Source organism: Hoplias malabaricus, chromosome 6, assembly GCF_029633855.1.
Source record: "Hoplias malabaricus isolate fHopMal1 chromosome 6, fHopMal1.hap1, whole genome shotgun sequence".
NCBI classification, from domain to species: Eukaryota; Metazoa; Chordata; class Actinopteri; order Characiformes; family Erythrinidae; genus Hoplias; species Hoplias malabaricus.
In genome coordinates, this window is record NC_089805.1 from 10,267,584 (window position 1) to 10,294,667 (window position 27,084).

Here is a 27,084-nt window from a genome sequence, read left to right on the forward strand (position 1 = left end):
TTATCATTCACTACTGATACTACTGTATGAATGCCATAAATATACATTAAATATGATTTGTATTCTCATTACAGTTAGAGCAACAAGCACACAAAGTTACATAGATGCAAAGCACAATAGCAAGCCTTTGTGGTGAAGCCCTTAAATGTGAGTGTGCACTATGCGAGAAATAGGGCCCCGTGTGGTACAATCCTTAACAAAGAGTGAGTGACTCATGCTTTCACAAATGTAGTCAGTGTGTATGTGCGTGAGTTACGAGCCAGCTTCAGAAGAGTTACTTCATATCTAAGAAATATTTAATGATTGCAGCTATCATTTAGAGAGGCGGGACTGACCATGTGTATATAAACACTCAGTTCTTCTCATATTAAATAATCATGTACTTGTTTACAGTATAATTATCTATTTAAGAAATCAGAATGATTCATTCATTCATTGTCTGCAAGCGCTTTTCCAGTTCAGGGTCACGGTGGGTCCGGAGCCTACCCGGAATCACTGGGTGCAAGGCGGGAACACACCCTGCAGGAGGCGCCAGTCCTTTACTGGGCGACACACACTCACACCTATGGACGCTTTTGAGGGGTCAATCCACCTACCAATGTGTGTTTTTGGATGGTGGGAGGAAACCCACGTGGACACGGGGAGAACACACTAAACTCCTCACAGTGACCTGGAGTGGGACACGAACCCACAACCTCCAGGTCCCTGGAGCTGTGTGACTGAGACACTACCTGCTGCATCAACGGGCCACCCTGAAATCAGGATGATGAATAATAAGCTGTATCACTGTCGGTGTAGTGTCAGCCAAAAAAACTGGATGGATTCTGCTACTGGGTAAAAGGCCCCACCCAGCTTTAAACCAAAACCTGATTGGTCAATTCCACTGACACTTCCTAATTTTATCAGTGGTTTCTCTGACTTGTCTTGACTTGGAAGTTACTGGTTGGCCACTCCAAGAGTTTAAAATATAACATAATTCAAAGACTAATTCAACTGGAGAGCGGCACAGTGGACCAGCAGGTAGGTGTCGCAGTCACACAGCTCCAGGGACCTGGAGGTTGTGGGTTCGATTCCCGCTCCGGGTCTGTGAGGAGTGTGGTGTGTTCACTCTGTGTCTGCGTGGGTTTCCTCCGGGTGACTGTCTGTGAGGAGTGTGGTGTGTTCTCTCTGTGTCTGCGTGGGTTTCCTCCGGGTGACTGTCTGTGAGGAGTGTGGTGTGTTCTCCCTGTGTCTGTGTGGGTTTTCTCCGGGTGACTGTCTGTGAGGAGTGTGGTGTGTTCTCCCTGTGTCTGTGTGGGTTTCCTCCGGGTGACTGTCTGTGAGGAGTGTGGTGTGTTCTCCCTGTGTCTGCGTGGGTTTCCTCCGGGTGCTCTGGTTTCCTCCCACAGTCCAAAAACACACATTGGTAGGGGGATTGGCGACTCAAAAGTGTCCGAAGGTGTGAGTGTGTGTGTCGCCCAGTGAAGGACTGGCGCCCCCTCCAGGGTGTGTTCCCGTCTTGCGGCCAATGATTACAGGTAGGCTCTGGTCCCACCGCGACCCTGAACTGGATAAGGGTTACAGATATTGAATGAATAAATAATTCAATTGGAAAAAACATACATTTTTATGAATCCTAACCCAAACCTACTCCTACTAAATTATAAAAACCATTCACTGAATGGACTACAAAAAGGACTGACCTCAGAAGTATGGGATCTCCCCATGTCCAATCGAAATGTGTATTGTGCGATATATATATATATATATATATATATTTTTTATACATTTAATTTTTTTATGTAATGGGGTTTAAAGGGAATTATGGAGGGACTTTTCTCTACCCATAATGACTTTGGGGAGTGGGACGAGGTAACATTCCAGAAATGGACATACACACACACACACACACACACACACACACACACACACACACACACACACACACACACACACACACAGATCATATCGAAAGCAAAGACATGCTGGAACATGCGAGCAGTCACTTAGAGTGCGCCTCCCGCCCTTCCTGACAGGAAACTGACCAAGTATCTCTCCAAGCATCTCCTGAAGAATCATGGGAAGGGAATGACTCAAGAATAAAGATCAAGCCAGATGTGGATTCAACCACTTCATCTGTTTTGTTGTATTTACGCAGACACTGGGTATGTATCTTAATATTCAGTGAAAGTTGAAAATGTAAGGTAGTTCAAACCACAGCCTAAGCTTGTGGAGCTAGCATGATCATCTAAAACACACTGGATCTACCCAAAATTATAAAATGACTGAATATAACTGAAATAAATAAATATACAAATGTGACGCTGCCAGATATCGCCTATGAAGTCAGTCCACTAGGTATTGAGACACAGTCATTAACTCCGGAAGCAGGGATTAAAAATTGATTTTAGCTGACCTTGGCTGGACGAGTGTCTTTTCATTACGTTGTATGAGACCCTTCTGGCACGGGGCGGCCTGTGGTGCTTATGCAAACATCTCAGCGCTCAATCATTTCTTTTATTGCTTAATTTGATTATTCTCACTATTCAGTTCACTGGCCAGACATTATTACCTGACAGATGGTCGCGCCCGCAATTTAACTCCATGTGTAAATCACATTACACTCACTGCGTGAATCTCGTCATCTGCCAGGACACAAAACAACATTTCTAGGAATCGTAGAGATTATGTTTTTTAATCCTTCTCTGCTAAAAACACTGGATCTGAAGGATGAAATGTGCAGTATCCCAGCAGCGGGGGGTGGGACAGACTTTGTATGATCTGTGAGCAACTGCACATTAACCAAGGTCACCGCCAAGGGTTGGCCAGAGGGCTGTAGAGCAAAGGAACTGTGTTCTCAGGAGTGAGGGAGCTTCATCCAATTCCACAGGATAGAGTTGGAGAGAGGTTTGTGATCCAGATCTAAACATCCAGCATCAGTACCTGACCTCACTAATGCTGTTGGGGCTGAATGCCATCAAATCTTCACAGTAATTTTTATTACAACATGTACTGTAAAGCCTTCTTCTGAGAAATGTAGAAGAGCATGCCACTCTGATTGACCTTTTGACCTTTTTTTTCTTCAGTTTACACTGTAAGAGTTAAATTATGGAGATTTGAGAAACTGTGATAATACAAAATCAATTGAAGGGGTTTGGGGGGGATGGTGGGTTTATCTCTCTCTCTCTCTCTCTCTCTCTCTCTCTCTCAGTCTTTGGGGAGTTCGGGGGAGGGGAGAGATGGTGTGGGTATCTAGGCCAGTAAGACAGAAGAAGGGACTCAGTGACACACACACACACACACACACACACACACACACACACAGGGTTTAGAGATGACCTCAGGGGTTAGGGAACCCCCGGCTTGAGGTTGAGCATCTGTCCGTGTGTGTTTTGCAGGGTCACGGAGCATTTATTTTAGCACGGCTGCCCGCTACGCCTTCACGTGTGCCACAGATCTATCCCTAGCTCGCACACACACATGCACACACGCGTGCACACACACATTAGTGACAGCAGCTGCTCAGACCATAAACCACTGCCAGCGACTAAATACAACACAAATTACAAGCTACTGCAAAACAGGTTATATTACTGACTTCTGTCATAATAAAACAAGCAGTTTTGCATGAGATTCATATGTTTCCTGCAGTTCTTTCTATATGTCAGAAAGCAAAGATTAATCTATCCTGGGGTTATCTCTCTGGTTCATCGTATAACTTGAGATTAATATTAATTAATGTTGAAAAAACAAAGTTATATTTTATCTTAAGATTCTATAAATTCTATGGCTCATTTTAAACATAAGAAAAACACAATCCTGGATTTTTTCATGGTTTTTATTCGATAACAAAAGATGAATATAACTCAAAATAACCTTTGCTTTTTTTTTTTTAAGTCTTACAGCACTGTACTAAACCAAAAACACAGGAACTTACAACGACCTGTCAGTCAAATACAGCAAGAACACCTGATGGAAGATGTTGAGGATGTTCACGCACTAAGGCACTGATGAGAACAGATAACAGGGAATGAACCATTTCTGAAGGAAACTAAACCACGCTAATCGCTTGCATTTATTGGGCTTATAATTAACAACTCACCTTTACGGAATCTAGCAGACTCTTGGGGAAGAACCGTCTGAGCCCAACATCTTTTCTGTAAAACAGAAAAACAGAGGAGGCTTTGGTACGTGTTCTGTGAAGAAAGTGCAAATGTAAGAAATCTGACAGCAGAGGGATCTGCCGGAACTCCTCAAAGGAAGTGTCCATCTGTGATCTGATCTCATGGAGAAGCTCCAGAGGAAGATGCCCATTTGGCCTCTGCCTTTTTTTTTTTTTTAGTTTCGTGAGCTTTTATCTGATCCCAAGAATGGAAGGATTTTGGATGTTTGGGAGGGGTCTTTGTAATTCTGCAGTTCACAGCAAAAAAGTGCAAGCTCTGGCAGATACGTTTTTAAAACGAAGAGAATAGGTTTCTCAGCAAAATTAAGATATTTATATTGCTTATAACAGATGAAAATCCATATTTTAAAGGCTAAGCACCAGCTATATGGAAGTGTCAAACAAATAAATACAGTGGAATTTGAGTTCCTAACCTGTGTTTATTGATAGTCAGAAAACATGTTAATTCTTAATAATTCAAGGAATAAGGTTTAAAAACCGTTGCCCCCCCCCCTAAACATTGCACATAATTTAATGCAAAATGACAAAAAGGTGTGTTGTTTTTGGCTGCAATCATTCAATGTACAGTGGGACATCTGTGCACAAATGGCCCAAAGATCCCAAAATATCCAGAAAATGGACTAATTTTGTCAACTTCAAACGGGCACATTGCAAACGACCATCCGCTCACTCCGTTATCTGTAGCTCATTTCACTGGCGCTTTTCCAACAATATGGGCATGTAAGGACACCAACGAAAGGTGTTCAAGAGCCTCTGTAACATGGAGGTAAACAGGGTAAGGACACTCACTTCGCCTGTTTTAGTTGGTGTTAGTTAACGTTAGCTTGACTTGCTAAACTCGGTGTCTCAGATTATACTCGGCTACGTAGCTGCATTACGGAGGTTTATAGTGTCGGATGAATTCGAGTTCGACTTCGATCACATTTACAAGAATAACGGTACCTCTACATTTGAGTTTAGCTTATTGCTAGGCTATTGTCATGAACAATGTTGGTTATTTAGCTAGATACTGTCATAACAGTCAGTCATAACCGTGTTTTACCGCGGCGTTGTTCAGCTGTTGTCCACCAGTGACGTCACGGTCGCGTTCAAGAATTTCCGTAGCGAGCTCGGGTTTTTCTGTCAATTTAATAAAATTGTCAGTTTTAAAGCAAATTAAGCTGCTATTTTCATTTTAATTCATGCTTATATATGTCAGTAACTAAAATAATGTAAAATATTCATGGAGGTCCATTAAGTGGTGCTTAGCCTTCAAGGACAGCAGAAATCAGGAGGTTTAGTTAGATGCTTCCCTTTCACGAGAGAGAAAATCTTAAATGTAGAACTATTAAAGCAATAATTCAGCAAAAATATGTTTGATATTTTAGTCAGTCATTCTGTCAGATGGCAAGGCACTTCAGGAACTTTAGAGGGTGAGGCAGCTTTGGTCGCTTTATTATACCATGAGAGAAAAAGCACTTTAGCAGAAATGGCAGAATTAATAGTACGATGAATAATAGCTGATTGATTCACTGATTATGGAAATAATTGTTGTTGGCTGTAGCCCCAAAGGAAACCCATTCTAACACTTGAACTGTTTTATTGCTGCTCTGCCCCTTTTGAAGATGGTTTCAGAGTGGACCCCCACCATCAGCTGCATCCAAGGGTCTATGTCACTCTGATTGTGATTGGATCGTGAGAGGAGTGCACCAGGGGCTGGGAGGCTGCTGTGTATCTAGGGGGGGGATCAGACTGAATGACCTGGAACTAACGCTGGCACATGTGCTGCACCACAACCTCCCTCTAGGGGACAGGGGAGACGTGTGTGTGTGTGTGTGTCTGGAATGTGTGGTTCTAATAGGACTGTCAGGAATGTGCTGTTCATTAGCAAGGATTGTGCCTACGATTAAACACAAAAGCATATATTTTTTTCTTAAAGAAAGTTTTAAATAACATTAAAATATTAAAAATAACATTATCGTATTTTATACTCTATTAATATAATGATTGATTTCATGCAATGGTTTTTCTTTCATGCCATTACACTGACAACTAGTGCTCTGAATGTATTTATCGAATCTATACTTAACCTTTTGAACATCGTCTGCCCGTTGTGGGGACCCGCTCTATGGAGCATAAACTGGTTCATTCACAGAAGTTGGAAACATGTAATCCACACAGACTTTGTGCTATTCAACTATTCACCAACCAATGAACACCACCCACTTAAAAACCAGCCCAGTTTACGTTTACATTACGTTACGTATCCTCAAGGCACGGGAAAAGATGAAAAAGCCATTGCAGAGACACAGAGGTGAGGCCAAAACCCCCAGAGGTCTTCGCTGATCCCTTGATTCAAGCTAGACTTAATTCACACAGCAAGAGCATGTGTACTTTTAACATACTTGGCATTGCTTTCCTCACGGGCCTTGGCAACAACACCCACTTCTGTTTATGAGGAAGAAATACCAACAGAAATCGAGTCATTCTTATTTAAATGACTCCTCCGCTGCTTGGGTTAATGCCTGGAGCCTGGACACACAGCTCTCCAGCAAACTCTCATTACACACCACTCTCAAAACGTGGCAAAACGCACAAATTGTCCTTCAAGCTTCACATAGCCACATAATCCTTCACTGTGTATGTGCTTGCGAACAGGGGACATTCATTTCCTGTCAGTGTGTGTGACAGTTCAGCCCTCTGGGTGTTAGCACTGCCGTACAAACAGGACTCGCACATCCAGGGTACACAGAGTACCTCCCCGGCACACTGGAGGAATACAGAATACGACCCTCCAGTATAACAGAGGACAATACAGAAGAGTGGAGAAGCCCTTATGGCTGCAGACGAGCCTCTTATTAATAGAGACAGGTATTTTAACCATCTCTGCTATTTGAATATTAGCATTTTTAACTGTATTCAAATATCACAACAATAAAATATTTTATTCTGTGGAGACCAAGAGCTCTTTACTGTGCTATATATTTTATTTTGGGTCTCGCTCTGATGGTCTTCACTTGGGCGTGATGGCCAATGGGGCGTTCGCAGTTAGTGTGCTCCTCCGAGCATGTTGCCGCCACATTAGCACCAGTTTGAGAAGAAGGCGGAGCTTTGAGTGTCTAAGATGTCTCATGTCAACCTTCACTGCTGTCCAGTTCTTTTGTTTGTTTTTGGTATAACACATAGCTTGTGTGGGATATCGGTAAAACCCATAGCATCCATCCCTACTCCTACACCTGCTAAACAACGAATCAACTTTATGACACAAAAAATAAACACAGAGAAACTCCAGCGACGGTGGACACTAACAGACTCTAACTAACATCATTTGTTATGCAACTCTTTCCGCTTTGACCTTCAGCAAGTGTTAATGGCTCTTCCACAGACACCCACATGTACCTAGCCTTGTGCGGTGACACTAGTGGGTGATCGATATTGGAGTTGTCTCAGGGTCACTGTGAGTGCACCGGGCAGCAATCATCTCCTGCATCATCCAACCTGACCTCTGTAACAAACCACCCATAGCAGATCAATACCAGTCTGGACAGTCAGCTCCAGCACACACACCGTGACTAGGCCTTAGGAGAGATGCTATTAGGCCAAGAGAAGTGGCAAAAAACTATAACACTGTAATACACACACAATAATAATGAGCTTTTCAGTTTGCTGTCAATAACCCCTCTTCATTACCGAAGATTTAGGACCATGCAGAGCACAGGACACATATTAACAGTATCCAGAGCTGAATAGAAATGTGTGTTGTTTTCTAATAAGTCAAATATTCGGTATGTTTATGGAAATAATAGGTTTTATCCAAGCCTAGATTCATATTTGTTTTTAAATTACAGTGGAACCTCTACTAACGAACGCCTATACTAACAAACTTTCCAAGATACGAACACGGCATTTGAATATTTTTTGCCTCCACCAACGAATCATGACTCTAGAAACCGCAAGAAACCAGAGGCTTCGGCGAGCCGGCGGCTGGAAATGGCCACTGACCCCAATAGGCGAGTCTCCCAGCGCGCCCAGACTTGAGTGAGCTTTTAAGATTAGCACATTGTAGTTTTAGCAATTTAGCATTAGTGTAAATAGCAGACATCGAAATTCGTGCTAAGTTAAGCCGTATCTACGCTTCGTCTCCCCACATTCACCCGCCTACTCTCCGTTATTCCACCCACCCCCCACCTCCCGTCATACAGCCAGTGCCTGTGTTACTCCTCCAGCCAGTCGTCACGTCTTCAAGGTAGCGATATGTAACAACTTAAAACTATTTCTTTTTTATTACTGTTACCACTGTATTTCTCTTTTATTTTAAGTAACGCTACATGTATGTTTTTTACTAATTTGAGAGTGTTGTAAACATATATCAGTGCAAAAAAGGTGACTTTCGGGGTGGGGGCTGGAACGTATTAATTGCTTTTCCGTTATTTTAATTGGGGAACATTGACTCGAGAAACGAACTTTTCCACTTATGAACCGGGTCAAAGAACGGATCAAGTTCGTAGGTAGAGGTTCCATTGTATTATTATTTACTTTTCACATGTCAACATTAGCGATTCATACCAATGCATAAATACTCACTCTAACAGCTCATAGTTTGATTTCTTGTCCAATGCATTTCCTCTCATTTCTCTGAAGAATCTCCTAAAAAGCACACAGAAACAAATCGGTACAGATGTTACAGAATACGTAGCTGGACACATAAAACAGAGTAGTGGGGGAAAAATAAAGACAAAATTTACCTTATCTCCAGGCATCCCAGCTTGAGTGCGATGTCCTGCTCGACCTGATCGGCTATTTCTAACATGTAGTCGTTCTTCACCTGAATTCATGTGGATGGTACATTTTTATGAGTATATCATTGGCATCATCAGCAGGTCTAGACATCTGAACAACCGCAGGCATCATAAAACAAGACCTGATATTCATCCTCACTACAGTAACAGACGATTGGTTGTAAATTACCTGCTTTTAAATGTGTATAAATTAAACAGAAACCAGTGCCTTCAGATTTAACTAATGTTTCAGTAAAATATACAGCCACGGTACAAAATAGACATGTCTCTCAATCACAACCTGACACACTTTAATCATCCTTTATGAGGTGTATGAGGTATAGAGTAGACAGGGTGTCTGTAAAGAACACAAATGGACTAATCCTGATGGTTTAGCATTAATAGAGCACCAGGCTGCAGATGGGCATGGCCCTGTTGTATTTCACGGCCTGGAGAACTGAGCTTGCTTGAAAAGAGCAGATGTTTGCTACTGTTACACAGCGACAAAGGACCAGGCGCCTTGTTGACCGCTGCCGTTAGAATGAGGCGGACAGTAAATCATCCTCCATAAAAAAAAAAACTCAGTCCACCATTACTCCAACAAACGCTGCTGTGGTGTTTCGCCCAAAGCAGGTCATAGAGGTTTCGTTAAGACCCAGAACTATGTTCACTTTTAAGATAAACGGCTAAACTAATCCATGAAGGTCTGAAATGTTTCCTCCTGTTGCAGTTTTAGGGAGCTTTACCCTGGCTGAGATCTGGAGAGACAAGCCCAGAGCTGTGAGGCTGCTAGACTGGCCCAGTGGACCAATTTAACACATACAAACATGCCTTGTGGTCAGAGCACACTCCTCCATCTGTCAGAGGGCTCGCGTGTCCTTCTGTACACATGGAGTTCTCTGCCTCAGTAACACACCTGCATACGCACACACACTTCCTGCCAGATCAACCTCACCATATGGTACCATCTGGGGTCTTACACACCAACAGTATCTCTCAGTGTAATCTCAGCTCCTTTAACATAGATCCACACACTCCGGCCATCAACATCAACTTACTGGCCTCTGATCCCCCAGGAAGCGGTCGGATTAGGGGTTTACAGGTTAAACACCGACTGTGTGCTTTAAAGAAGAGCTCAGATATTTTTGCCACTTCTCTGCAGGAGAGAAGCCTCTTGTTCTCTCTTCTCTTTCTTTCCCTCGCTCTCTGACCGACCCACCTGCTGGTAGAAGTAATTCAGCGTGGGCTTGTCTTCACTAAACTGGTTCAGGAAGCCCTTTGGCAGGTAGCGGATCCTCAGTTCATACCTGTGAGAGGGAAAAAAATAAAGAAAAGGGAGAGGGGGGTGGTGAAATACAGTGCAAGCTCTCACAGCATGTGTGGGAATGCAGAGCCAAAGAGAGTTCACATGTGAAGCTGTGTTTACATGGAATCAACTTCAATTCAGACATTTTAAGGACAGTTACATACAGATAAATACATTGTTCGTTGTCTTTTGATGCATTGAAAGCTTCATATTGGGAATTTATAGTAATTGATTATGCTACTGGATCTGTATATTTTTTCCTGATATTTTGATACCGTTTCCCCACTGGGTTACAGTAATAGAAATGCTTGAAGAGAGACAACCGTCACATAACGATGAGCTCTAAAAACATAAACGAGTCATTCCAGACAGCAGATCATTGTGTAGAAGCAGTGGTGCCCCCTCGGTCATTCATTTTGCTTATTAATCCTACCCCTCCAGCCTCATGGCGCTGCAAACGGAAAGAAGGCCAACAGCTGTATTCTATTTGGCTCCACACAGGAACATCACAAACCAAACACTGAACACTGGAAACTGACATTCATCCTAATGCAAACCATCACAACCCTGCTACACACTGCACAAGGGATCAATTCCCTCAGCTTCCCTTTCAAACACACACATCAAAGACGAGAGCAAAGAAGACAGAGACGCACACACATATACACAACAACAACAAGGGGAGGGAGATACAGTAATGCGAGGAATAAAGAGACAGGTTACGTTAACTCTAAACCACCTTGTCTTGATTCAGTATGTAAATGAGCTGTATTCAGATTGGCTGCCAAGTGTAGGAGTATAAAGCCCAGATATGAGACATGGTGCAGTGGACCTGCTTGTCCTGCAGTGATGGAGCACTCTCCAATACACTCGGGAAGACTCAGAGGAGTATTTGTGATCCGCAACTAACCATTGATCCTGTTAACGATCTCAACTTTTCCCAGAAGAGTAGGAGCTGTGACTGCAGCACGGAGAGAAAAACCCCGGTTCCATACCCTTTATTTCAGGAGAAACACAGGTTGAGCAAGTGTCCGTAAACAGTACGACATAGTGTATGGTGTACTGTGTTTGTGAGGATAGTGAGAATCATTACACTAGGTCTTATTTTCATATTCTGTCTCAGGTTAAAGTGAGCAAGTGTGTAAGAGTGAATAAAAGAAAGCACAGCTAATGGAAGCTTATCTATGGGTGACCATGTGTGTGTGTGTGTGTTGTCTGATCTCCACGGCAGTGTAATTCATTAGAGCTGATCCCTGTTTGGCAGAAAGCTCACTGATAAGTGCACTCCCGTGCTCTCTCTCCTCAATACGTGCCAATCCACTGCCGGCCATCTCTCCAAGCCACTAACAGCTCGCTAAACACTCCCATCACTCCTCTCTTCTCTCTCTCTCTCACACATTGAAACTAAGCTTTAGGATGTGATGAATGACCCCCATGCTCCCCGGGGCAGTGAGTACAACCAGAATAAACGACTGCTGCTGCTGAAGAAAAGACAAATTGTATGCACCATTATGTGAAAAATGACCAGCACTGGGCACCTGTGCCGACAAATTGCCTCCAAAATGTAGACAGTGGCTTTGATAAACACAGTGTCTCTAATGCCGGGATCACACTACACGAATTTAGCCCGATTTCGACAGGATTTTGTAGTATCCGACACATTTCAGTTGTCGGAAACCGAATATGTTTTGGATCGTTTGGCTCAGTCTGATATTTCCTACATGTTCCTTTTACGATGACCAATAGGAAGACAGAGAGTCTGGTGCACATCTGTAAACATGGAGACCTCAAGTAATGTAAAGATTTTCTTTGCAGGACACAGTCCATACCGCTCTGTACATTTTTTCTTGTTCTTTTCGGAACAGAAAATCGCCAGCATCACACGCAGCGCTTCTGTAGTTGTGATTGACAGTTTCTTGACCCGCGTCCCGGATGACGCCTGAACTCACGTAATGACGTGAATGAAATAATTCCGTGAACGTGTAGTGTTGCCAGTCTCCCGACAAAGAAATGGTTTGATTATTTTGTTTTTGTATTTTTGACTGTTGATCTCACACACACACACACACTAGCCTGACCCATGATATCACACCTGTGGTTCAGTAAGTCAACGGTAATTCTGTACTGTCCTTAAATGTCCTTTCAAATTTGCTCCCAAACAGAATAAAGAAGAAGTTCGTAAGTTGATCATAATCCAGTGACGAGGCTTGTGCTGTAAGTATGCTACAGTTTTAAAGCTGGAATATTTTTTCTAATGTCTCTTGGAGCTTGTTCCTCTCTTGTTTCCTGTGGACTGTTTGTATTTGGTGTGTGATTGTGCTTAGGTCGCTTTTTTCTCAGTGTTTACATAAAAACACAGCACGTCCAAACCACAGGCGCTGTTTTTTGCTTTGGTACGAGCTGCTTGAATCGCTTGGTAGGCCTCAGCGTTGCTTCCATGTGGCAGATAGGGGGCAGAATCACGTGACTACAGCTAGGTTGCATGGTTTTAAAGGGGAAGTATATGAACACACAGTGGGGACATAACAGAATATATATAATCGACAAGTTCTGAATGTCAATTTCGATTAATTGCCCAGCCCTATGCTAATGTCACATAGTGAACATGGTGAAAGACAAAAATATTGTGTATAGTGTGATCCCGGCATAACAGGAAATGGTGCCAGTAATATAAATATAAATAAAAACAGAATAAACACAAACCGAAGGGGGTGTTGTTTTGCTGTGAGCACAGCAGTTCCCCAGAATAATGACTACCTGAACTCACTCAAGAGGTATCTGAATAACCACACCCATCCCTAGTCACCACCTGGAACAATCGGCAGCATGTGCGGTCATGCAGGTGTGACGAGGATTTCTTCTGAGGCTTTTTCTGTCTTTTCAGACAGAAGAGTGGCTGAGGATGACCTCACCTGGCTGACATGCCAAAGTAGCTGTGTGTGGGTAGCCTGGAGGCTTCTCTGTTTTCTACTGAGTGAAGCTTGTTTCCACGTGCCGCCCCAGCTCTGAACTCACCACCCTCGTCTGATTACAACACTGCCTCCAGCAACAAAAGCAGACTTCAGCAAACTCTACAGGAGTGACGAATGGGTGTAAGGAGATCAAGAAGAATGGAATAATGATGTTCTTCTCACATCAAAGTAAGACATCATGCCTAGACAAACAACACAATGGAAGTAATCAGAATGAACAAAAGAACAGCAGTGAAGGAGTAAGGAGCTGTATATAGTGGGTTTCTCTGTGTGGAAAAACTTCTGCTTTGGGAAACCAGATAAAGTTGAAGTAAGTGGAAGCTGAGGAAATGAAGAAAATGACTTCATAGAAAGTGGATTCTGGGAACAGACAGAGTCTCTCTCTCTCTGACCCTGTCACATATGTAACAACTTTGAGCAGAAAAAAGCTAGTAATTTGAAATGTGCAGTGTTTAATTCTGTCGTCCTCCTTTGCTCTTGTAAACGCCATCTTACGTTCCAAACTTAATCTCTTCTCACTGCCATCCTCTTTATTCAAAGCTCTCGGCTCTATCCCGCCTACAGCGAGGAGGCTAATTTGGAAGGCCTAAAAGCAACCATGAAAGTCCCCGTCTCACTAGAGGACATTAAGAAAGTTCAGGAGTTCACAGCAGACTGGACACAGCCCTGGGCTCTCCAAGCAACATCTGATACAAGAGTCTCCCATGAGAGTTTCACAGGGGGCAAAACGTCAACCCTAGTGGGCAAAAACATTCTGAATTATTCAGTGATCCCCTCTTTAACAGCCCTTAATCTACCACTTTTATCCAAGACTGGATTCTGAGTGTTTTGTGGAGATTTGTCAGAAAGTGTTAAAGATAGTGGGCCACATTCAGACAACTCTTCAGTCCATTTCAGTCCAGACAAAACAGCCACTAAGTACAAGTTGTTCATTTAACTCAGAAGAGATGCTCAGAGATTCTTAAACAACCGTGGAAGACACAACATGGAGAGCATGAGGCAGTACTTCTTCTATCACGCTTTTCATCTTTGACGAAGAGAGATAGGGCGAAAAAAATGTAAAAATAATCAGCCTTCACTCTCATGTTAGATCTCAAAAATCCCAAAGACGTTTGGGACAACAACACAAGCTAAAGGTGTCGAGAAGCCCTTATCGAGAGCCATGGACTGGCTCCTCGTCTTTAGATTGTTCAGTTTACAGCACTGAAATAAAAATCTGAACGGCAGCTGATCCCAGTAAACACTAAGCCCAAAGGAACACAAAGACCAAGTCAGTGAATGGCTGTGGAAGTGCACCGGCCGGTGATTGAAAAGCCCATGCAGACCACTTCTGTTGTTTCTTTTGGGCTCTTGAGAGGGGAGGACTGACAAAGGCCCCTCCAGCCGATCAGAGGAAGGTGAAAAGGAGGTACAGCTGGCGGCTGGGGTCTGAAAACTTCCTGATGAGTGTGGGCAGAGGAGAGGCGTGTTGTCTGAAGTGGTTTATAGACGGAGGCGCATGGAAAATGCCATCTGTGAGGCGGTGTGTGTTGAGGCTGGAGGGTGTACCTCACGTCCTAAAGCCACACGTACACACAGACCTGTTAGACGCATTAATATTCAGCCTGTGGTATAAAATGAAAGCCCTCAAAAGAGAAATACAAATCTTATAATATCTATACGTTTCTGGAGATTTTGTATTCCTGTTGTTCTATTTGTTTATTCTTTGTGTATCCTTCTTGTGGACATTTTAGACCTAACAACACATCTCTGTACAGCCTTGTGAGCAAAACAGGAAAAGAGGTAAAGCTCACTAAACGTAGAGTTATTTTAAAAACCTATTAAATATAATAAACACTGGTTAAAGGTGGAGAGGGACTCCTCAATAGCATTCAGAGCAGCTGCTGCACAGCAACAAACATATGTGCAGGCACACACACACACACACAGATTTAAAAGTCTGTCAGTTACAACTCTCCTCCTGCTGCAGTGCCACTGCTGGAAGAATCTCCATGACAACCAGGGCTGCCTCCTGCCTGCGGCTCTTGGAGAGGAGGGGATAGATTTGTATTTTGGATGTCTCACACACACACACACACACACACACACTAGCCTGACACATGATATCACACCTGTGGTTCAGTAAGTCAACAGTAATTCCGTACTGTCCTTAAACGTCCTTTAAAATTTGCTCCCAAAAAGAATAACGCAGAAATCCTTTAAAATTATTGAATATCTTTGGAACCTGAAAATCATACGAACCAAGAACATTATTTCAGGTTCCTTACAGGTTTTTGTGGAGGAATCACATATTTCAAAAGTGAAAAACCGAGTCAAGTTTACTAAGTTTAAATACTCATTCTTTAAAAGTTAGATTTAAATACCACTCATTTTTTAGGTTAAATATTGTTCCATTTCAGCGGCATCAAGGTTCAGAAAAGGCATTTCCATCTGACCGTGTTTTTACATAGAGACAAATAAAGCATATGAATAAGCAACTGACCTCCACTCGTCCTGGGGCCGGTTCTGTTCGTATTTCTCTCTGACGTGGGACACGCCCATGTCAGGGTGGAGCCAGTGGACCTCTCCTGACTGGACATGGCTGAGCCGCAGGCCAAAACACGTCACGCATTTCACCTTGTGGATGTCCACAATCTTCTGAATGATCCCCTGAGGAGCAAGAGTGAGAGGATATGTCACTAATATTATAATTATTATTACCTTTATTATTACAATTATGACTTCGGTGAACGTAAATTAAAATGTAACACAAATAAATACATTTTTTTTAAAAATAAAATAGGGACTTAACAGGAGAAGATAAAATCGTCTTAACTTTTAAACCAAATGAACGCAAAGACATTATTCCAAATAATTTTTGAAGATTTCTACTGTTCCAGTAAATACTTCACCCAGTGCCCAGACCCTTTTAAACAAGAAATAAAATCATAAAAAGCTGGAGATGCCTGTATTGAACTGGACAGCGAGGATATGTCACACACAAGTGAACATAAACGAAGCTGACGATGAATATGAACTGGAATTAAACTGGAGGTTACAGAGGAGTAACTGTCAAAACGAGCGCAACACACACTGTCGTGAGCGGATAAACTCACATCAGATGACATCGCCCCTGCTGGGACCAGGGTCTGTCAAGCTGACAGTGTCAATGAGGCGGTTGCCGTGGCAGGCGGCGCTGGCTAAATGAAGCTGGGCACTTTGATTGGATTAGGGCCACAGAGATGGTTTGGCATAGAGGAGTGGCCACCTCTTCAATAATCTGATCAAACCTACAGCTATCAGACTATGATCCAACAAGGGCACAGCACCTGACCTGCTCCCACACTGACCGCATTAGCCACAGTCACTCGGTCGGCATCAACCATAATCCACCAGCAGGCTTACTGCCCGAGGTAATCTCTGGACGCCTGCTAGGAGGATCAAAGCACTCAAAAGAGTAAAAGGCAGTAAGACACCCTTAAATTTTACACAGTCTCTTACAACAACATCAAAAAATGTAAGCACACTCCAAAAAGGAAATAAAGGAGGGGGTTACTAACCTGAGGTGGTCTGTACCTTTAGTTACAGAATATAATTACATAATATTCAATTTGAATGAAGGTGCAGTAATTTCATCAGTAACCCTTCACTCCTGGCTTTTATTACTTTAAAACTTCTGAATGAATGAAAGCAGGTAGGTGTCGCAGGGACCTAGATGTTGTGTGTTTGAGGGTGCTCTATACGCCTACAGTACATTCTCTTTCCTACAGCAAACATCTGCAAATATTCTAGCAACTATCTCAGAACATTACTAGCCCCTAAAACCCACCGCCTTTTTACTGTACAGTTACAGTTCTGACAGTGAAAGGAAGGGTCCTCCATAAAACACACATCTGAGCGCTATTCACGTTGACAGTCCAGTCCAAACACTTTGGGGCCATAGCTTATTCATGACGAGGTGTTCTCTAAGGCAAACCCCTGGGGTCCAGCCGTGTCCCATTTCCACACTGTAAAAACAGACTGGACGTCTCTGAGGATGAGGAGGTGAAAAGAGAGCGGAGATCTTCACTGAAACCGAAGAGCACTTTCTGAACTGTCAAAGAGAAGTCTCTAAAATGCAATGAAGGACGCACATTAGCTAAGAAAGCTCATTAATTATGCAAGGCCTTTCTTTAAAATGACCACCAATCTAGTACGAACACCTCTGGAAATGCCTGGTGGATAGTGAACAATGAGCCGAACTTTCTGCAGGATTAGCAGAGGGGGTGCTGTAAATGACCTGAATACTGAGGCTTGTTTATTGCGTATTTAATATTTGTAAAGTTTGTCTTAATTTCCACAAGATTTGTAGCCTTTTACAAAATTTACAAAGGGCCTTTAGACAGAACTACAGCTGGACGATACGGCCAAAATTGATATCACGATATGTTTCTTTGGTTGATAAGATATAATTCTGATATCGATATGAACAGCATAAAAGAACAAACAAGAAACATGACATCACCGTCAACCATAAACCTTCTGGCTTTGTCAAGATTAAATTTGCTAAAACTAAAACTTTAACTGAGTTCTGAGCTGAGGGCCCTGTAACGACTGTCAGTCAGTGACTGATGTTGCAAATAATGTTTATTGAAACATTGAAAATGCTTTTAAAAATCATATTGTTGTTATTGAAACATTTTATATTACGATGTGTATATATATATATATATATATATATATATATATATATTTTGAGTTATTGTCCAGTACAAAGTATCATTGCTAAGTTAAAAACGATGGGCTTTAAGAACTCCACTATCACAGTAGCACCAAGTATTACTTGTATACGCAGCCTGTAAAATATTCTTTTGTTCATCTCTTATTAACCTCTTGCAATGACCCAAACTCTCTACACATGTGGCCAAATTGGGAAAAAAAACAAAAACAGTATTAGGTCAAGAAAAACATGCAGCACTAAGAATGACATCAATAGCAATTTAGCAATGAAACAAACCATAGATCACTCATCCTTTACAAAACAAATCTCTAACACTAAAGCAGCATTTAAATGATTTGAAAGCGTGGGGAGCCACGTCCCATTTGTAGGCCAAACCCAAACATATTGAAGATTACCAAATGAAAGCCTAACCAGTAGAAATCTGGAGGTAATCTTCTGATATACCAGAGAACAGGATTACTCCAAACCTACCATTACAATAATTGAATATTAAGCCTGGCTTTGCAGGATTTCATTTCTGACTAGCAGTGGACGATGAGAGGGCCTCTACTACAGCAAACAGCAGCAGCTTCAACTCCAGGAAAAATTTAGACTAGCTGGAACATTACTGTGTGGATTTGATTGTATTCAGTCATAAAAACCTAGTGAGGTCTGTTCTGATAGATGGTTATGAGTAGTTTTAAAGGTGACATATTCCACCCTTCCCCACGAGTGAACACAGTTCTGGGTCTAAATAAAGTGTGTGACCTGCTTTGTTCAAAATACTTCTGGTCTAAACGGCTGTTTTCAGCACCTGTCCCTTTACATTATAATGAGCCGCTAGCTGTTCACCCCTACCCCGGGCACACAGCAGAGAGTAGCGAGGAGCAGCAGCTCTGATTTTTAGCCATTTTCCCTTGGTTCTCCTCGTTTAAAATTGCTTTGCGCTGTGATTGGACAGACTCGACGAGGGGGTGGGGCAATTTCAAAGTCTCCACACTCTATGTAAGAAGCAGCAAAAATATAAAAAAATAAGTTTTGTCACTCGGACAGCCCACAAAGCTGAAACAGGGTGGACGGTTTCACAGTGTGTGGGTTGGTGGGATTTGATCAAAGATGCTGGTAAAAATTGCAGAAAAGGCATCTGGCTACTGCTTACACATGGGTCCAATTTTGTTCCTTCAGACTTTTCCCGATAGATTTAACATTTTGGAAAGACTTCAGAAAAACATCCTGCTTTTCTGTTCTCGAAAGACCAGCAGCATTCGCCTCCATCAGAACACATTCATAAAGCAATAACAAATCCAAAACTCATTTGCGTTGCTGCTCAATTAGCAGCTAAAACAATTTGCTTCCAAATGATTAAACCTCATCTCGAAGCCATTGTGTACCCCAGGCAAGCGCTGAATGAGTAATGACTGATTTGACATTATGGGGTGCTGTGACTATAACAGACATTGCTCAAGTTGCACCATTAATAGACCTACTCCCGCACAGACATCTAAAGAACCACAGAACAATCTGTATCCAATATATACCCAAACTAATCAAACACATACAGCAGTGTGGGCCAGTGTCCCAGGCACAGCCTAAGCCCAGACTCAAATGAATTTCCAATGCTGTAATATAGGCTTAAAACGTGCAGAAATCTGTACTAAAAAGGGAGCTGTAAGGTTGGTACCAGAAGGTTGTAGGTTCTATCCCCACTACCAGCAGGAACATCCAAGGCTGAAGTGCCCTTGAGCAAGGCCCCCCAACCTACAAACATCTCCCCAGGCACAGAGGACGGCTACTCCATATGTGTGTGTGTTCACTGCCCTTAATTACTAGTGTGAGTGTGTGTTCACTGCCACTGATGGGTTAAATGCAGATGTCAAATTTCACTAATGTCAGTCGTTACTGGCGTATTTAAACCGCATGTAACCTACTCGACTCTACTCTGCTTTTCCAATAATTTAATTGGGTATGTGCTACCTAGAACCAGGTTCTTTTTTAGTACCTACTCAGGACTAAACTGTGACATGTACACCTGGCAGAGCACTGATTAGGCTGAGAGAATCTAGCCATTTTTTAAAACCTCCAAACTACAGTAGAGAACGCATTAGTTTTTATCCGACTGACAACAGCACCTCTTTTGAAGAGGTTAAAACGCTCCTTGGCTCGGTGGCTGATGAAAGAATCCAGCGAGAGCTGGACGCTGCAACAAGGAAGGAACAAACTCCACTGATGTGTCTGAACTGATGATGGAGCTGTGTTCAGTCCCAAACAACAACAAAAACAAGCCAAAACACGATGAGTAAACAGTGCTTAACCTTATTGCCACCGTTGTGGTTTCCAAAGCTTGTTGTTCCAGTTAGAGACATCACTAGCTATATTTTGAGGGAAGGCTGTAGTAGATGAATACCTACCAGCAAGTAGAGCCGAGTAGTGGAGTAGTGTAGGTACCATTTATTAAGTAAAAAGGACCAAATGTAATAAAGGCATGATGTAGTTCTCAAGGAAAACTAGTATTTAAATTTCACACAGCCAATGTCTCTCTCTCAAACACACACATATACATATACACAGTCACTAACTCACACAAACCTGAGGACAATTTCTATCAGGCATCCAGTCACTCACACACCTAAAACACAACTACGAGTAAATAACGTTTTTCACCAGACTGACTGTAATAACAGCCCTTTAGCAGCTGAAGTGTAAATACCTCAGAGTCACTGAAAGCGTGAGTATGAGCTGAAGCCACTGAGTTGAAGCAGTCACACAGAAGAAGCAGACATGGCCTTATCGAGGCCGTATCAGAATAAGGAAGTCACCATGCCATGGCCTGTTTGTTCTGGAACCCTGCCAGACCTTAACATAAGAGCACTCCACCACCAATCAGAATATAGAGTGGCAATTAATACCAGCAGCGCTGGTCCAGACATCCGTGCCTTAGCAACCAAATTCCTCTCCTCTGTGTCTAATCAATCCCTGTTCTGCTAAAAACCAGTCGAGCTTAGTCTGATTACCCACACAGAGAGAGCCGGGACACTGAGTTCACCTAGAAGCTGTTATTTTGTATTGTAGCTCTTAAAGGAATCATTCAGCACAAGGTAATATTTATAGATTTGGAATCGGAAGGTTGCTTCTTAGGAAGATAATCCCAAACCAACAAACATTGCTAAATCATCAAGACCTTGCTTCAAACCTGAGTATGTTTTTATTTCTCAATGCCCGTTTCATCCAGGCTCCCTAAGTTACACAGCACCAATTCAGGAGGTGAAGACAACACATGCTGATACATCCCATATACGTGAAGCCAGTCACTGCTCGCATCACCCTTTTCCACCAAAAGGATTCCTGAAACCTTGGTGCTACCCAGTGAACCGGCCCCTGTTTTTCCACCAGTTTTGATGGAAACCAAAGATATGTCATCAGCAGGGGGTGATGTGGGGTTGCATTGTTCCAATGTGTCTGTGGCTGAATTTAACGCAAACACCAGAGCCTCAGATAAACCGAGTCAGGACAGAGTCATGGTTTATCCACTGTTTACAATGGGGTGAAATCAGGGTGAGATATGATACAGATGTGTAAATGTTCTCGAGTTCTGAGCTGTCCTTCAGAGCTTGTGAACAGTGAAGAAAAGTAGCCAATGTTCCTTGTGTCTTGCTGAACATAGCCTCTCTGAACATGAACTTTTCTGGTTCACGAACCAGTTTATGTTTGTGAAATCTCACCAAACTGTTCCAAATTAGGTTCTCAAACAGGAACCGAACCGGTTCTATGTTGGTGGAAAAGGGCTAACAGACATGTTGAAATTGTTTACGTTTGTGTCAGGTGAAGTTTACAAAACCTATATGGGTCGCTTCTTGTGTTTGATAGCAATGTTGGCTTGTGGTTCCAGCACTAAACAGAAGAGGCAGATCTGACTACATTGTGCAAGTTTGACTTTACCCATCATTTCCATGTGAGGCTAGAATAACCAAATCACACAGGTTGCTCACAGGCAGAGGAGGTGGTGTTAAGAGATTACTGCAGAAAGAAGCCTGTACTTATCAGAGAAAGCATGAATGAACATTTGAGAACTCATCAGGGAGCATCCGAGGAAAAGGAACAAGACGTTTATCCGTCCGGCGGATGTGGACTCAACAAGAACCTTGGTGAAGTTCCCTGATCAATACAGCATCTGCTCCTCAGACAGAAAGCCCAGCTCCCTCTCTCACAGGCAGGAAACCAGGAGATCCAAGCAGCTAATGAATTCAATACTTAACTTCCCACTGACAGGGAGGAAAGCAAGACTCGGGAGAACGGGGCTTCAAACAGACTCTACCACATCCACCCACCTGGAGGGAGAGGCGACGCGCCGTAGCGTGCCACGGCACACACACATCCCACAGTTCCCTGTGCACATTTATCTACAAAGCCCAAGAATGACACCTCAGTGGAGTGCAGCTTGTAATTAGCAAACTTTGAAGCGCTAACTGCTGGACGAATTCTGAAAGCCTCGTCCTAGCCAACTCCAAGAAAGCAATTTAAAGGAGTAGCATTGACGAGAAAAGGAAAAGCACACACCGAGAAGTGCTGAGTCTATCGACTACACTAAATTATTCATGTGTATATGGGGCTCTAGTTCAAAGCATCTTCCTTTGCACAAGATGTATACCCACAATTACCGGCACTGCTCCATCCAGAAGAAAACAACCGTAATCAATCACTTCCTCCAAACATTACATTTAGAGCACAGTACAAAGTTTGGGAAAGCTCTTTTCAATTATTTTGATACTTAAAATGTACCTCCTGCAGAGGGTCAGGTAGTGTGTGTGGTAATGGTGGTCTTTCAGCTATTTCCCCATTCAGCCCACATACACATTACAAAACTCATTGGTCAATTCAGATGCTTTACTCAGGTCAGATTTGGCAGCCCTTGACAGTTCACGTTCATAAAAGTCAGTGGCCTATATCTGTCTGTAATGACAACAAATTTGGCTCAAAAATATTATTATATTTTTGAGACGACTTCTTGTATTTTAACTGGAAAAATGGATGTGGTAGTAGCTCCTGTGTATTACATTTTGCTCAGAAGGACAGCAAACAGCTCATAGATCAAGATGGAAAAAAGCCTGAGAGTTTTTACTGCTGCCCCATGAGTTCGTCTGAATCCCATATGTCTGCTTCCACCCTATGTAGTGCACAATGTAAGTCATAAAAAACTTTTTGATTTTGCACTCACGTATTACGGTGTATCACAAATTACAAAAACATTATTAATTAGGCATATGCTTCACAGTTCTAATCGTTGAAGTGCACTATGTAGGGAATGTAAGGCACTATTTGAGATGCAGCTGGAGCCTCCCCTCCATTGTTGTTTTGCTATGCTGCTAGCACTGGAGGCAACAGCCTTAGGTGTACGCATACAGACAAAAGGACGCATGCAGTTCGATCTGAAAACATTAATCTAGGACCACATATAAATGTGACTTAAGTCTTATCACATTATGGCAAAAACCATCAGATTAGTCTCTTCAGCCTTGCAAATACAACATCAAGACCTAAGGCTTCAACTTTGGCCTTAACCTTGGCCTACTTCAGAACAGCAGGGTCCCAATGGTGACTAGCAAGATTACTAAGCGGGACAGAAATAGTTTGGAGATATTTACAGTGCTGAATTATTACACGTTACTTAATCAAAAATCTCTCCGTTCTTACCCTAACATCTGTGGCATCTCCGTGGCGGATGTTGCTGGACCACGTGCTGTGCTCACTGTGGTTCTCGAAGTGGTGGAAGACTTTGAGGACCCTGTCCGGGGCCCCGGGGACCCGCTCTGTTCCTGTGCTGAGGCGAGACTTGGCCCCACCGCCCAGGGCGTGGTTCAGGTTGGGGTCCAGGTATGCCGTCGCCATGCCTTTACCATGCGCTAGGTGTCTGTCATATTCTGCACAGGAGACATGAAGAGAAAATAAAGGCAGGGTGAGTTCTACATCTGAGAAAGTGGACACTGTGTGTAAATTATCTGGTATTATGAGATATTGGTTACAAAATTTAGCAAGTCACTCCTAGGCAGTTCAGACAGAGATCCCAGAGGCGAGTGGTTATAGCAACAGTGGAATGATGGTCAACAAGAATAAAAGGACTACAGCAGAAAGACTCTTTATAAAATTTGAGTTTGAGTACAGTATACTGTATAAATTCCCTGTGCTGGTGCCCTATTGGTCATTTAAGGTACAGTTTATTCACAGATACACCAAAGGTCTTAAAGTCCAACTGTGTGTACCTTCAAGGTACATTACCATCTCTTCTCCAGAAGGAAAGTCGAATGTCTGTAAGTGTATATAGTAAAAGCTTTGTAGATAGAAAGCAATACAGTATAAATGGGATTTATTAAACAGAAATAATACAAATATATTTTTGATGTTCTGCGCAATGTAGCACCATGGGTCTGAAGCAGCACATTTCATGCATATGTTTAAACGTTGGACAGACTTTACAGACTGCTGGACTTAAATTGTACTTAATACAAGTGGTGGGATCATCCATTAAAAAAAACAGCTCACAAATTACACTTTGTTTTAGAACAAATGCCGGATGTAGGGGCATTATGACACATTACATACTGTTGTTACCTAACAGTGCTGGGAATGCAGCATCCTTCAGGGACGTTTAGTACCTTCGCAAAACAAAACCCTGACCAACTCAGCTATGCTTGTTTTCAGTTGCAGCTGGAGAGCATGACGTCTATCTCACACACACACAACCTCCATGTGAGAGAGCATGAGGGCTTAAACAGTCTATAAAACCAAGTCTTATTTAACCATGTTGCACAATGAAACCTCACACCCGCCGCTTTGTGAGCAGCTCAGCTTTAACAGGGAATTAGAATCTACCAAACACAGCAAAGAGGAAAGAATGAGGGCAGCGAAGATCTGCCCCATTTCATCTGATCACTGAGGCCAGGAGCAAAGTTCTCAAAAGCATGGTTTGATAACATTTTAACTCAGTAATCTTAATAAACTTGGTTGAAACATGACATTTTTCTGGACGCTGTGCCACATTTGAGACTACTTTGTCATTCGGGTCTGGCCCTACTCCGTGTCCAGGGTTAAGAGCCACTAAACTGAACTGATTAAACTCGATGGGTAAGCAGACTGGACTCTGAAATCCAGCCAGTAGGGTCCTCCAACACAGTCGGAGCGCTGTCCCATGAGGCCTTCCTCTGAGAGACCACCCCTGCCATATTACAGCGACATTCCTGACCATCATCTGCGTCCCCAGCCTGTGTGTTTATCTTCCCGTGTTATTAAAGGACAGATTAGGCACGTTTCCTTTGGCAGGGAACATAAACACACACACACACACACACACACACACACACACACTAATGTGGGAAAAACAACAGCGGATCAGCAGCAACTGAGATAATAGAATGGAAGGAGAATGAATGCAGTCTATTGGCCAGCCATAAATGTATAATGTTTTAATTTTGTAATTAAAAATGCTGCACACATTCTAGATGCCACATTAAACTGTTTATTATTTGTTGTCAATTTCCCTGATGGCCACAATGGCTTTCTATACTGTGAAGGGTCCTGGAGTTTCATTCATTCATTCATTGTCTGTAACCCTTATCCAGTTCAGGGTCATGGTGGGTCCAGAGCCTACCTGGAATGAGTCCTTCACAGGGCAACACACACACTCACACCTACGGACACTTTTAAGTGGCCATTCCACCTACCAACGTGTGTTTATGAAGCGTGGGAGGAAACCGGAGCTCCTGGAGGAGACCCACGCAGACACAGGGAGAACACATCACACTTCTCACAGACAGTCACCCGGAGGAAACCCACGCAGACACAGGGAGAACACACCACACTCCTCACAGACAGTCACCCGGAGAAAACCCACATAGACACAGGGAGAACACATCACACTTCTCACAGACAGTCACCCGGAGGAAACCCACATAGACACAGGGAGAACACATCACACTCCTCACAGACAGTCACCCGGAGGAAACCCACATAGACACAGGGAGAACACATCACACTTCTCACAGACAGTCACCCGGAGGAAACCCACGCAGACACAGGGAGAACACACCACACTCCTCACAGACAGTCACCCGGAGGAAACCCACGCAGACACAGGGAGAACACAACACACTCCTCACAGACTGTCACCCGGAGCAGGACTCAAACCCACAACCTCCAGGTCCCTGGAGCTGTGTGTGTCCTGGAGTTTGAGAAACTGATTCAGAGATAAAACTATATTTATTTATTATTATTATTATTAATGTGCTTAAAGTTAATTGGAAAAATATTCCATGAAACCAGTTCACATTTTTGCCCAAAATACAAATTTAGGGCTAATGTAAATATAATGCACTGTTACAATAGGCTTCTCTGTGGCTGCGTGAGTAGTTCCTTTAGTAACTGTGTGTGTACCCAGTGAGTCTCTAAGACAATCCAGTCACTGCTCATGAAGAGGATTACAACACACTGACTCAGTTTCAGTCAAGTTATAACACAGCAGCGATCCCACTGTTTTGAAAACCAAGGAAAAGGAGGGAGAAAAAAATGACGAGGTGGGAATAGTTCAATCGGAGCCAGTGAGAAACCGACTGGACACAGGTAACACAACCAGAGCCTTTAGAGACGGAGTCAGGTAATGAGTTAGAGTGGAAATGTGCTCGCTCTCTCACACACACACACACCATCAATGCCTGAGTCTGTTATTATCAGCTCTGTTCCACTGTAGTACACCACACCCAGCGCAGAGTCCAGAAAAATCTCTCCAGCGCTAAACACACAGTCCAGCGCTGACTGAACACAGACGTTTCTGATCATCACAAGCAGCCAATCAACACAGCACTGCTCAGTCTGACAGACACTGACGTATAACGTCTCTCAAACGCAGAGGACAGCGATGCCAGCACTGACCACTGATCCATAAAATATAAAGACATTTTTGGATATAACTTCTGTGTAAAAATGGAAACACCCTGCAGCTCTGCCTTGTCATGATTTATGTCTATTTTGTTACAGTACAGTAAACCATTTATTTAAATTCCTCTCACAATGGGCATCGAGCACAGTGTTGAGCACCAGGAGGAAAGCAAGAAACACAGATTGCGTAAAGCCTTCGACACTCAGTGTGTAAGATTAGATGTCACCTCTGTCTCCAGCAGAGAAACTGAAAATCAAGCTCCAGTCTCGGCTGAGAGAAGACAACT

The 27,084-nt window shown here is 42.9% G+C and overlaps 1 protein-coding gene across 10 annotated transcripts in view; it reads right to left on the reverse strand.

The window, feature by feature from the left end:
- Nucleotides 1–27,084, reverse strand: part of ptk2aa (protein tyrosine kinase 2aa) — a 113,833-nt gene that overhangs the window by 33,576 nt on the left and 53,173 nt on the right. For all 10 annotated transcript variants that reach the window (XM_066674049.1, XM_066674048.1, XM_066674044.1 and 7 more), the window contains 6 exons: nucleotides 23,564–23,790; nucleotides 15,680–15,846; nucleotides 10,139–10,226; nucleotides 8,887–8,966; nucleotides 8,726–8,788; nucleotides 4,082–4,136 (listed from right to left, as the gene is read on the reverse strand). In XM_066674049.1, the coding sequence (XP_066530146.1) occupies nucleotides 4,082–4,136; nucleotides 8,726–8,788; nucleotides 8,887–8,966; nucleotides 10,139–10,226; nucleotides 15,680–15,846; nucleotides 23,564–23,758 (648 nt within the window). In that variant the 5' untranslated portion in view covers nucleotides 23,759–23,790. The remainder of the gene's footprint in view (nucleotides 1–4,081; nucleotides 4,137–8,725; nucleotides 8,789–8,886; nucleotides 8,967–10,138; nucleotides 10,227–15,679; nucleotides 15,847–23,563; nucleotides 23,791–27,084) is intronic.